The following is a 14537-nucleotide window of genomic DNA, read 5'->3' on the forward strand; positions in this document are numbered from 1 at the left end:
TACTCATTGCAGCATGTTGTTCTATTCGCCTTAAAATTAGCAAATTGTGTAACTTAATAAAACCTAGTAAGTATAACAACTAGGTAAAGATAACTTATTATATTTAAGGAAGCTAAACAATTGTAGTGTGTGTATTTGTACTGTAGGTTTTGTCATCTGAGGCCAAAGTTTGATATTGATAGATCATGTAAGGGTTTTTGACTGGAGAATTTGATTTTGACATAGAAGTTTGCACAAGTTTGTGGCCTAATGGTTAGAGACTTGGACTACTTACAAGAAGGTATCTGGTTCAAGTCTCGGTGCTGGCAGGAGTTGTAGGTGGGAGTGAGTGAATGAACAGCGCTCTCTTCCACCCTCAGTACCCATGACTGAACTCAATACCCTGGCACTGAACCCCCAGTTGCTCCCCAGCGCTGGATCTGTAGCTGCCCACTGCTCCGGGTGTGTGTTCACTTCTCACTGCTGTGTGTGTGCACTTGGATGGGTTAAATGCAGAGCACCAGTTCCTTATTACAAGAGCAGTTTGTAGGCTACTCTACATGTTCAAATTAATAGCCTATATATTGATAATTAATTAATACGTTTATATATGCCTATTTGAAATTTTTTTTAAACTGTTTTGACACATTTTCATTTTCAAGTATTATGTCTATTAAAATAAGTCGATACTATATAGTAGCCTACTTTTGTGTTGATGTCTACTGAAGCCTTATGATCACAGGGAGTCTGTCATAGCGAGTCAGTTCCGGACATATATGCAAAAAACTACGTACCAACAATAAACGTCTTTTTTTACTCTTTTTATGCTTAATTTAGTGAGATAATTTGGTAACTGCATATGAATCAATTATATTTTCCTCTTCAATATTTGCAGCACGAAATAAACATTACTATTTGAATGAATGTTGAAAAAAAACTGGGCTGAGTTTCCCAAAAGCTTCGTAAGCCTAAGAAGTTCATAAAAACGATCATACTACTGATCTTAATATCACGGTCTGTTTCCCAAAAGCATCGTAACTTAAGTAGCACTTGAAAATCATCGATCTACGGGTGCTCTGGAGTAATGGTTAAGCCCTAAGTGTATTTAAGAAAACAGATTTATGCGGTTACCTGCAGGACAATCAGCAGAATACACCTTTAACTTGATTCAAGCGAAATATGATTATATTTACATTTACATTATTCATTTAGCAGACGCTTTTATCCAAAGCGACTTACAAACGAGGACAGTGGAAGCAATCAAAAACAACAAAAGAGCAATGATAAGTGCTATAACTCAGTTAGGTTAACAAAGTATAGCTACGTAGCATAGGTTTTTAAATGATATAATAAATAAAAAGAAAAGAAGTTAGAGGTAGTGTTAGAGGTCTTTATATCTTTATACATACATACATACATACATACATATTATTGCATAATACATGAAAAGATAAGATGGAAGAGATGGATTTTAAGACGATTCTTGAAGATGGCTAAGGACTCAGCTGCTGGGATTGAGTTGAGCAGGTCATTCCACCAGAAGGGAACATTTAATTTAAAAGTCCAATAAAGTGACTTTGTGTTACTTTGGGATGAACAATCAAGCTACGTTCACTTGCAGAACGCAAGCTTCTAGAGGGCACATAAGTCTGAAGTAACAAATTTAGGTAAATGGGTGCAGAGCCAGTGGTAGTTTTGTAGGCAAACATCAATGCCTTCAATTTTATGTGAGCAGCAATTGGAAGCCAGTGCAAATTGATAAACAGAGGTGTGACGTGTATTCTTTTCGGCTCATTAAAAATTATAATTATAAGGATTTGATTATGCTTTATTGTACACTTTATTACTCGTTTTCTTTATTTTTTTATACATTTAGAAATTAATTAATTAAAAGGGGGAGGAAAAAATAGAAGCACATCTAAATTAAATGACTGAAAATAATAATAAAAAAAAACGAATAAAAGAAATAATGTGGGAAATGCTTCAAAGACTGGGGGGGGGGGGGGGGGGACTTCCTGAAGTTCATAAAACCAATAACGTCTCTCTCTCTCTCTCTCTCTCTCTCTCTCTCTCTCTTATAATAACTTAATTAATAATATTGATAGTTCATCGTCTAGCTGACTACGTCTTGTATTATTATTATTTTTTAGTTTTTCTAAAATCCTGTTAAATGTGCACAAACTACTAGCTACTACTAAATATTGTAGAAACATAATTTTCTGTAAAGTTGCTTTGTAACGATTTGTTTTGTAAAAAGCGCTATACAAATAAACTTGAATTGAATTGAATTGAATCTCTCTCTCTCTCTCTCTCTCTCTCTCTCTCTCTATACTGTATATAAAGTACATTATATATGATTATGTAAAGTATAATACACTATAATATAATATAATAGTGTACTGTATTATAATTAATTATAATTATTATATCCAAGTTGTCTGTCTGGAACGCAGCATTAGGTTAACATCAATAAGCAATCGTGCACTACTGTTGAGCCATTCTAAAGTGAGATTTCAGCACTTGACAAACGGATAGCAACTCCTAAGTAACACTTAAAGCACGGCTACTTGCGATTGCTTTACGTGCATATTTGGGAAATGCACGTGAAACAATAACGAACGATCGTAAAATTACTCGTAGAAAACGCTCTTAAGCGATAAGATCAATCGTTAACGGGAAACCCGGCCCAGAACAGTTTAATACAAACGAATGTCTCGTGAATCGATCAGAGTTAGTTAAAAAAAAAGTTAAAAGAATGATGGATGCCACAGACTTTTTTTTACTTCACAATATAACATAATTTTATTATCGTAAGCTTGACTTTATTCTTAAATTATGACGTTAATCTTATTTATTCAGTTATTTTTGAACGTGGCACAAAATGCTGCCTTAGGCTGCTGAATGAAAACACAATTTTGGCACAGCGAAAAAAAAAAAAAAAACGAAAAATGTAAAACCAGTGGCGATATATTTGTATTATCTAATAATAAAATAATGTCTTCAGAGTCAATGTTGCAAAAATGAATTTGACGAACCTGACTTGCCATCTCCTCATTGTACATGCCTTTATAGAGAAATGCATCTTTAGAATTACATGATGAAAGAGATTTTGTTTTCGATTTGAATTATTACGTTTTAAAATAGTAATTTAAAACGCAAAAAGCATTCTATAGATATATTTATCATGTCAGTGAAGCGCTCCTGCTAAAGACCAAGAAGAAATCGCATCCTGTTTGTTTTCCTTATTTTACAAAAGCATAAGGTTTTGTTGATATTGTGAGTGCACACATGTACAAGTAGACCCTTTGGAGTTCCAAATGATGCATACTCTTATCTTTATGAGCAAAAATGACGGCGCATTTTTAATTTTTTACTGTCATTAAAACAAAAAAGCAAGCTGGCTCCTCCATGTCCTGCAAAGCGCTCACTCTCCGCACAAACGATTGGATATGCGCCTGTGCTCATTTTCCTAAGTTAAATGTTTAAATTAATAGGCCTACTGTGAAATGCATGAAGTGTAGGCCTATTATGTCTGTTTATTTTAGGCAAGTCTTGTTGGTTTGAGAAGGCTAAATTGATCAAACATCTAATGCTCAACTTACTGTCTGAACGAGCTGCAGCTTGCTCGTTCCTTTAAAAATCAAAAACTCGAATTTACCAAACGCAAAATTTTCCAAACATATTTCAAAATTAACTTAATAAAGAAACAAATAGAAATGACAACTTTTCTATTAAAAATCAAAAGTGAACTATTTTAATAGCTGTGTAATAGGGAAGAGAGAGAGAGAGAAAAAGTCACGGTATCCAGTCGACTCGGGCAAAGAATTCACACAAGCTGTTGGACAAAGGCCGGGCCCATTCATGGCTCTATTCGTTCCCTTGTTTTAAATAGAAGTTCTCCCCCAGCTATGTCCCAAAACTGCCAGGGCTCATATGCACCTGCATATCCTGGACCCAGACTATTCCACTGAGGAGACAGATGTGTACTTTAGGTGCTGTTATCATGATTATTACCTTAAAGCCTTACTTAGAGCAAAATAGGACAACGCCAAATTATTATTAATGTACTTATTCACACGTACGTCATCCATGCGTACGTTATCCAGACGCTTATCCACACGTACGTTATCCAGACGCTTATCTATGCGTACGTTATCCAGACGCTTATCCAGACGCTTATCTACGCGTACGTTATCCAGACGCTTATCCACACGTACGTTATCCAGACGCAAAATCATTTTTTTTGCTACGCCGCCGCCACGCCGCCGCGCAGTTTGAGCGCAGCTCCAACACGTGACCGTGACGTCTGACGTCTCATATCTTACGTCTGACGCCTGAATACTATGGGATTTTGGCCAGACGGCTGGCGAGCGTATACACGTTAGTTCTCCTCTCAGTTTGCTTAGTGAGTAGCAGATTTTGCACAAGATACACCTCATATGCAGCGGTGTTACTTGCACTAATTCATCTTTAATGATAAGCCCGTTTTCGATCACTTGATTTACAAGTTGTTGTTGTTTTAAGAAAACGACAACAGCTCTATTCATTCTAGACGCAGAGGAAATATTCTCATGTCCTACCTTCTCTCCTACAGCGACTAAAACATCCTCCACCGTCACTCCGTCCTCCGGCACGCACCTGAAGCCATTTCGCAGAGAGATGGATGGCGTCTCCACGTGGAACGCCATCCTCCTCTCACACGACTCCCACTTTTTCCACGAGAGAAATAATAAACTAATAACAAACCATACAAACAAATAAACACAACAAAAAATAGAGAAAAAGAAAAGAAAGAGAGAGAAAAAAAACAAACAGGTGAAACTATCACAGCTTTACTCCCACCCAGCACCACTCTCGCCCAGAACCTCCCAGCATCCACCACGAGAGAGAGAGAGAGAGAGCGCAAGAGAGAGCGTGTGCGTGCGAGAGAGCGAGCGAGAGAGAGAGAGAGAGAGCGAAAGAGAGCGAGTGAGAGAGAGAGAGCTTGCGCGATAGAGTGTGCGTGCGTGAGAGAGAGTGTGTGCATGCGCGTGCGATAGAGAGAGCGCGAGAGAGAGACAGAGTGACAGAAACAGAGAGTGCGAGAGATCGTGCGCGCGAGAGAGAGAGTCATAGAGAGAGAGAGAGAGAGCCCCAGCCGCACGCTCACAGTCTTCAAACAACACAAGCACTGTCTTGCTCTCTCTCCCTCGCGCATATTAATCACTTGAGACGATAGTGTTGATTTTTAAATCATTTAAAATGAGAATGTGTACTCACCCCATTTTTGTTTGTAAGAAAAACATTTATTCGATTTCATATCGCAATATATATCGCAGAAAAATAAAATATCGCAATGTCATTTTTTCCCAATACCGTGCAGCCCTACTTCATACAGTTCTAAGTGTCTTCTTGTCTGTCTATTTCAGGTGAAAGGCCTTCAGACTCCAGCCGCAGCATTAGAGAATGAGACCAGCCCTGTTCCTCAGATGCTAAATGATGAACCAAACCCAGATCAGACCTGCACACAGGTAAAAGTACATTCAAACACATTCATCTATGCTGACATGTATGTGGTGGTGTTCTACTACTAAAGTGGCTTTATATTGGCTGTTAAAAGCCAGATAATGTCACACACACACCGGCATGTTTCCAGTCATGTTCTTATGGGGTCCTTCCATCTTCCAAATACATTTGTTTCTCTAGTCTCTCCTTTACACACTCATATGTCTGTAGTCTGTCCCATGTGGGGCCCTTCCGTCCAGTTCTTACTGTAATTGTTTTTAATGCACTATGGCAACACCTGACATGGCCTCAACTGTGATTTTAACATTCGTAATTGTATACTGTATCTGAGCTGTTAGATGTTTCAAAGCAATATTTTGATTTGATCCACTGCAAACTCCTGGAATAGACGTGAGCTGCTTTTTAGTCCATGCTCTCAGTTGAGAGTGTGCATGCGCGCGAGCGAGAGAGAGCGCAAGAGAGAGCGCAAGAGAGAGCGAGTGAGAGAGAGACTTTGACTTTGAGGTCTTCTTTAATAATTCAATAAAACAAAAGACCTATATTTTTTAAATTCAAAAACCTTCAAACATACATATATTTACAATTTTCACATACATAAAAACAAAAAAAGAGAATAATTAAAAAAAAAAAAAAAAAAAAAAAAAAAAATATATATATATAAAAAAAATATATATATATAAAAACCTTAAACACTCAAAAATTAAACACTAAATCTCCCTGATCATCAGCTTCACATAAAAAACCATCAACACCCCACACATGAAAAAAACAATTGACATTATTAATGAGGCTATAAAAAGCATATTCCATAATTAATCTTTTCTTTATAAACCCTCTCATCATCAGAATAGCATCCACATTTTCCCTCCCTTCTACTTTATTTTTCCTTGTACACCAGATTGCCAACTTTGCTGCACCATATAAGAAATTTAATAAAACAACTTTAGATTTTTTTTGTTTTAAATATTTAGGACCAAAAATAAACAATTCTTGATTAAAATTTCCTGTAAACTGTACACTCCAGCTTTCCATTAAGCCCAAAATTTGATCCAAACGTGGACATTCAATAAAAATATGGAAAACAGTTTCAGACACCCCACAAAAAGGACAACCCTCATCATCTGAACCATTAAGGAGTGCTTTGTGTCTGTTTGTAGCTAAAATCCCATGTACAACTCTCCACTGAAGATCACCCACCCTCTTTTCAATGGGTCTTTTGTACAGGGACCGCCAACTACCTTTCGGGGAAGAGCCTGATTCAAACACGGTTGTCCATTTAATATCTCTTACAGTTTTGAGATGCTGATAATTAATGGTTTTCACACATGCTCTGTAAAGTGTTTGTCTGTTCAAAATACTAAAATGATTCAGTTCTGGTGTGTCCAAGGACAGTAATTTTCTGTCATCTTCTTGCCAGTCTTCTTTTTTTATGGATACATGCAATTCAGGAAACCAAGCTTTCCCTCCATCAATGCAATTCTCCACATGAGAAACTTTCATAAAATCCCTTATTGGAGCAGGGAAGACCTCCTCAAGATCATGTAACAACTTCTCAATTATGCGTTCAGACCTGAATCCCAGCATACATGTCAAAACCTCTGCAGGTATCCAGTTCAGTCCCCTTCGAAGATGGCATATTTTGGAGACTCCTACCTTCAAGATTGCCGACCTAACAGTGGCAGAACACAGCAACTCAACAGAGATAAGTGGATTGAAAAACAGAGGCTCTTCATATACCCAGTGATTGGATTCATCCCATTCTCTTGAAAAGGATAACGTCTGCCAAGCTTGCAACACACCTTGATAGAATATTGTCAATCCTTCTGAAACTATTCCTTCAAGGGACATGACAAATAATTGCTTATCCAGACCCATTCTTCTATTTTTCCGCAACAGAGCACATGCAACATCCATCCACTGCTGATGCTGATAGTACAAAAGACGCTGGGCTACTTGCAAACGGAAAACAGCAATCCTAGAAAAAATGTCAATTAGTCCTTGTCCTCCCTCATGAACTGGAAGATAGAGGATGGCAGCTTTTAGCCAGTGCTGTCCTGACCAGAAAAACTTAACAAGATTCTTTTGAATGTCTTCAATTATGTTTCTTGGAGGATCCAAAACCATCAACTTATGCCAAAGGGTGGAAGCAATAAGATTATTAGCTATCAGGACTCTTCCCCTATAGGATAACTGGGGTAGCAGCCATTTCCATTTAGACAACTTAGCAAGCACTCCCTCTACTAATCCTTCCCAATTTTTCATCCTATATTCCTCTTTTCCAAGATATACTCCTAAGAATTTAATACCTGTCTTCCCCCACTTTACATTTTCCGGGAGTTCAGGTAAAGGGCTTCTTTCAGAGCCACACCATAGAGCCTCTGTTTTTTCCCAATTTAGTTTGGCTGATGAAGCCCCTTCATAAATCTTTAAAGCTTCCTTTAAAACTTGAACATCATATTTATTTCTGACCATAACAGTTATATCATCTGCATAGGCTGAGAGCTTAATAGCTTCAGCTTCTGGCCTCTCACTTACTAAAATACCTGTTAATTTAGTTCTTAATAAATTAAGTAGAGGCTCTATTGCCAAAGCATATAGCTGACCAGACATAGGGCACCCTTGTCTTATCCCTCTTTTCATTAGAATTGGTACACTTAAACCTCCTCCAATTTTAACCATACTTACAGCGTCGGTATATAATATTCTTATCCATGATAAAAAATGTTCTCTAAACCCATAACACTCAAGAATCTTGAAAAGGTAATTATGGTCCACACGATCAAAAGCTTTCTCCTGATCTAGAGAAAGCACACCAAAATCAACATTGTATATTCTTGCATAATCCATAATATCTCTCATTAAAAACAAATTATCATAAATAGACCTTTTGGGTATACAATATGTTTGGTCTTTCTGTATTAACACATCAAGAACACATTTAAGTCTGTTTGCCAAACACTTTGATAAAATTTTATAATCAGAACATAAAACAGCAACTGGTCTCCAATTTTTTAGCAAACAAAGATCACCCTTCTTTGGAATCAGAGAGAGCACTGCTCGTTGACAACTTTTCGGTAGAACCTTTGCTTTGTAACTTTCCTGTAAAACTTGTAAAAAGTCTCTTCCAATTATCCCCCAAAAAGTTTTGTAAAATTCTGCTGGAATTCCATCGATTCCTGGTGCACGACCAGATGAGAGTTGATTCACTGCCTTTGTAACTTCCTCAAACGTCAGATCAGAGTCTAAGTTCTTTGCATTTCCTTCATCCAGCGTAGGTAAGTTATTAAAAAGTTCATCTGCAACAACGTTTCCGGTGCATTCTTTAGCATATAAGTCCACATAGAAATCAACAGCCAGTCTCCTCATTTCCAAAGGATCTGAGGTCAGATTCCCATCAGGTGTACGTAATGCATGCATATAATTAGTAGTATGATTAAACTTCTTATTCAAGTTGAAAAAATATTTTGTAGGAGCATCCATATCCTGTAAGGATACAAAATGTGAACTAACAAGAGCACTTTTAACTCTTTTATTTAACATATTACTTAACTCTTGTCTCCTCTGACTAAGATCTTCTCTTAGATTCATAACATTTTGATCAATTAACATATTCTGAATCTTTGAAATATCATTCTCCAATTTTTTTATTTCATATTTAATTTTACAGGAAGTGTGTGCCACAAACTGTTGACAGAAAAGCTTAATCTGAGTTTTTCCTATCTCCCACTACTGAAGAAGATTATCATAATCATTTTTTGCCTCAACCCAACAATTCCAAAACAATTTAAAATTCTCATAGAAATTTACATCTTGAATTAATTTAATATCAAAACGCCAATAAAAGAACTGTGGTTTTGTTTCTGATAAAATAACATTCACAGTAATAAGCTGATGATCAGAGATAATACATGGTGTGATATAAGCCCCTATAACTCTATTACACTGATTATTATGTAAATAAAATCGATCTAAACGTGCTGCACTAATTCTACCTACTGCTGCTTTAATCCAACTATATTGCCTAACATTTTTATTTTTTTCTCTCCACACATCTACTAACCCTAACTGAGTAATCATTGCTTTTAAAACTTTAGCAGAAGCAGGATGTGGTTCTTCTCCATTCCTATCAATAACAAAGTCAAGGGTGCAATTAAAGTCTCCACCAATTATTAAAAAATCCTCTTGTGAAAGGGATACAAGAGTATTTTTTAGCATCTCAAAAAGCTTAATTCTGTCCTTACCAATATTTGGTGCATAAATATTAACAAAGACAAAACTTCTCTCTTTTATTTTAGCTTTAATTAAAAGGAGCCGCCCATTTTCTAATTCATTAATAGATAAAATTCTTACATTTAAATCAGCAGAAAACAATATTGCCACACCTGCACTTAAATTTGTTCCATGACTAAGAACAAATTTACCATCAGACCACAAACCCCAATCTACCTCATTATTTACATCGCTGTGTGTTTCTTGTAGAAACATCACATTAATCTCTTTTAGTTTTATACTTTCTTTTAGTAATAACCATTTATTTCTATCCCTTATCCCATTTACATTAAGAGACCCAACTCTTAGGACATCCATAATAAGATAGGAAAAGGAAAAAAACAGTAGTATGAGAAGAAAACCAAAACAAAGACTGAGACCCATTGTGCACTTATTTTAGTCTACACTTCACTGCCCGGCGTTTCGCCCTGACCGGTTTTGCTCCTTGCCTAATTGCGGTTAAGTATTTTTTTAACCTAAACCTTTTCTGCTGAGATAACACTTCTAGGCTACATTCTTGTCTAACTTTCATAACAGATAACACAAATTTATCTAAATCTGGAAAAAACTTACCAATTTCAACTTTTTTACCCTTTGTCTCGTCCAAGAATGCATTAATCTGCTCAACCGAATACAAATCACTCCCACAATTAGCCACATCAAAGTCAGCACATGAATCATCATCTCTACAGCTTTCTACCGTCGTTTCTGACAAATCATCAAATTCTTCACTTTGCCCATCATGTGTCTCATTTTCCTGGATCATTTGTTCTGGATCACCACAAACATCTCCCTTACTAACAACATCGCTACAACTTGGAAGCTCAGCATCATTCACAATACTATCAGAAGCACTTTGCCTTACCTCAGTGATAGTACCTGCCTTTTCAGGTTGTAGCGGTGTATTCTCCGTCGCAATCTGTGGCCTATTGACTGGGCCTTCAGACGAGCCTTCCTCTTCATGATTACGCGCTTTGTGCGGACAAGTGAACCGTTTGTGACCAAAATCCCCGCACTCAAAGCACCGTAAAGTCTCCGTACTAGCATACACCAGGGCCGTGCACAGACCTTTTGAGGGGCATGTGCTGAAACTGAAAAAGGGCACCCCCTCCCTTTTTTATATCAAGATTATTTAATAAGCCTGCATAAAAGGAAGACATGGTCACATCTTCATGACAAATTCAATTAACACAAAATAATAGTCTCAAAAGCTTTAGATTTATTCATGATTAATAACAACCATAATAATAATATTAGATAATTAGATAATATAAATAAACAGGGTTTTAAGGGCTTCTTTAAACCTAATTACAACAGCTCTTGTGTACTCCCTCTTTTTTTAAATTGCATTTATAGAGAAAAAAAATACTTGAATCATACATAAACATGTTAACCAAATAATTAGCTTATAAAACCAAACAGAAACCAAAATCTTTTTTTATTGAACTTTTTGCACTTTTTTATGAACTTTGCAAAGAAAAAAAATTATATATATTCTCATTTTTAGCTATTCTGTTTGGTTTTATAAGCTAATTTGTATTATTTGGTTAACATGATTATGAATGACATTGAGAAGAGGGGAAGGTGAGCAATGAGTCAAGTATTTTTGACAAACTTTTTTGAAATATAATTTAAGTAATTATGTCCAACTCAATTCCAGATTATAAGAAACTATAACCATACCGTTACTATAACATATCCAACATGTATCCGCCTACCTGGCAAAAATTTGATACTGTGGTGGACCAGGGATGTTGGTCTCTTGAAGGTCTCTTATTCACTACACTTTCCCTAAAATAAGCCAGCAATGAAAAAATAAATAAAAACAGTGTGAAAAGTACAGTTGCAGTGAAAAGCATTTCTGAAGGATCACGTGACACTGAAGAGTACTGAACTGGAATGATGCTGAAAATTCAGCTGTGATCACAAAAATAAATTACATTTTAAAATATATTCAAATAGAAAACAGTTATTTAAAATTGTAAAAATATTACACAATATTACTGTTTTTGCTGTATTTTGGATCAAATAAATGAAGCCTTGGAATGAATCATTAATTACATTCTGCATGATAAAATATAAAGATTTCACAGTGATCTGTAAAAAAAAAAATTAGTTACTACTACATTACTGTAGTAAAACCATGTTTTACTACATTTTATACATGTGAGGAAGAGCGGAGAGTATACCATAACATGATTAGCCTCAATGTTAATAAATTAAGTGTATCAGCAATCATAAATCAAAACAGAAATTTCTTAGAAAAATATATGTTATCTAGGTGAAGGGGATCACTCGTCGCTTTATGTAAGTTCCAGTACGAAACACCGAGGGGCGCACCTGTTATGATTTTCCGATGGTAAAAACATTATATGTTGTTGTATTACTTATCAATATATCGTTTTTGACCAGCGAATGTGTGGAAATGTGATTTTCTTTTTTGGCCGTCACTAAAACGGCGACGGCGCCTGCCGCTGCCGGGATCACATTACATTTTCATCTAACGTTACAGGTTACAAACTAGATTTGTAGCTATATAGACGGAGCGCTCAGTTTTTCCTGTGGTAAAATCGCATTTTATAAAAGATGAAATGCTACTGTATGCACGGGCTATTTAAGTGTTGGCTATGTAGGCTATTGGATGGCAAATGCTAGCCCTCTCTCTCTCAGGCGACGTCCCACATGTCTCAGTCAGTGAGTCAGTCAGACATCAAATAAATAAAATATGAGCCTTTATAGACCTAGTGTTTAGTAGTACTTACGCAAACAACAAGATATTTATTTACCCTTCGCAAAACTTTGTTCAGCTCAGCTGTTGTCTACTGTGCGGCTGCTGTGGAACTTCAGTTGATTCAATAGAGGGGGCAGAGTTATAAGCTTACTGACAGCTTAAAAAGGGCACTTCGGAGTGTAAGGGCAAAAAGGGCATGTGTTCTGCACAGGTTGAGCCCTACCTGTGCACGTGCCTGGCATACACCATATATGAACCTTCTCCATGAGATACCCGGAAAGACACATCGAGCGTTTTAGCGGGAGAGCTCAAAAACATGTAAACATGTCTTCTAAAAGATAGCACATGTTTAAGTGCAGCGTTCTTACAACCCAACGAAATTTCTTTTACAGCACCGGCAATTTTGCAGAATCTAGTCAGCTCTTTAACGATACTCTCATTACCAACGAACGGGGGTACGTTAGATATGATAATTTTAGTTGCCGGTGCGGACAATGGTGTAATAGGCACGTACGTTTCATTGATCCATATTCCGCTTTCAATCAAGGTTTTCACCTGATTTTCATTTTTTAAAAAAACGACTACTGCCTTATTCATTCTTGAAGCCGAGCTAATATTTTCATGACCAACTTTGGCTCCGACGGCAAGGAGAACATCCTCAATAGACGTGTTCGCCTCCGGTGTACACCTGAAGCCATTCCGGAGGGTGAGAGGCGACGCTACCCCCGCAGGGGTGGACGTCATGTTGCCTCACACTCGCACCCCACACGAAATAACAATAAAACCTTCCCTAAAAAAAGTGTTTTGAAAGGTGAAAGAAAATGGAAAAAAAATAATAATAAATAAATAAATAAGAAAAACGAAAAAGCAATTATATAGCTTAAAGGAAACTGAAAAATGCCAGACGCTCTCACACACGTGTCTCTCACACACGCACTCGTTCCCAGCATCCACTCCGATAGAGGGAGAGAGAGAGAGAGAGAGAGCGAAAGAGAGCGAGAGAGAGAGAGAGAGCGAAAGAGAGCGAGTGAGAGAGAGAGAGCTTGCGCGATAGAGTGTGCGTGCGTGAGAGAGAGAGTGTGCATGCGCGTGCGATAGAGAGAGCGCGAGAGAGAGACAGAGTGACAGAAACAGAGAGTGCGAGAGATCGTGCAAGAGAGCCCCGGCCGCACGCTCACAGTCTTCAAACAACACAAGCACTGTCTTGCTCTCTCTCCCTCGCGCATATTAATCACTTGAGACGATAGTGTTGATTTTTAAATCATTTAAAATGAGAATGTGTACTCACCCCATTTTTGTTTGTAAGAAAAACATTTATTCGATTTCATATCGCAATATATATCGCAGAAAAATAAAATATCGCAATGTCATTTTTTCCCAATACCGTGCAGCCCTACTTCATACAGTTCTAAGTGTCTTCTTGTCTGTCTATTTCAGGTGAAAGGCCTTCAGACTCCAGCCGCAGCATTAGAGAATGAGACCAGCCCTGTTCCTCAGATGCTAAATGATGGACCAAACCCAGATCAGACCTGCACACAGGTAAAAGTACATTCAAACACATTCATCTATGCTGACATGTATGTGGTGGTGTTCTACTACTAAAGTGGCTTTATATTGGCTGTTAAAAGCCAGATAATGTCACACACACACCGGCATGTTTCCAGTCATGTTCTTATGGGGTCCTTCCATCTTCCAAATACATTTGTTTCTCTAGTCTCTCCTTTACACACTCATATGTCTGTAGTCTGTCCCATGTGGGGCCCTTCCGCCCAGTTCTTACTGTAATTGTTTTTAATGCACTATGGCAACACCTGACATGACCTCAACTGTGATTTTAACATTCGTAATTGTATACTGTATCTGAGCTGTTAGATGTTTTAAAGAATCTTTTTTTATTTGAATTTTGATTTTAAATATTTTGGTTTGATGCACTGAAATCCCCTGTAATGGTCAATTGGACCATGGATCAATGCTCATGGGGCTTTAAAGTAGTCAGGTAACCTTATTGGGTTATAATGGCCAGGTAATGTAACACACACTGGCATCTTTCCAG

At 37.2% G+C, this 14537-nt stretch overlaps 1 protein-coding gene across 1 annotated transcript in view; it reads left to right on the forward strand.

The window, feature by feature from the left end:
- Positions 1-5003: 5003 nt before the first annotated feature.
- Positions 5004-14537, forward strand: part of LOC127957452 (uncharacterized) — a 32655-nt gene continuing 23121 nt past the window's right edge. The window contains exons 1-3 of the mRNA XM_052555988.1: positions 5004-5009; positions 5388-5489; positions 13922-14023. Of these exons, the coding sequence (XP_052411948.1) occupies positions 5004-5009; positions 5388-5489; positions 13922-14023 (210 nt within the window). The remainder of the gene's footprint in view (positions 5010-5387; positions 5490-13921; positions 14024-14537) is intronic.

Source organism: Carassius gibelio, chromosome B5 (assembly GCF_023724105.1).
Source record: "Carassius gibelio isolate Cgi1373 ecotype wild population from Czech Republic chromosome B5, carGib1.2-hapl.c, whole genome shotgun sequence".
In the NCBI taxonomy this organism is placed as follows: Eukaryota; Metazoa; Chordata; class Actinopteri; order Cypriniformes; family Cyprinidae; genus Carassius; species Carassius gibelio.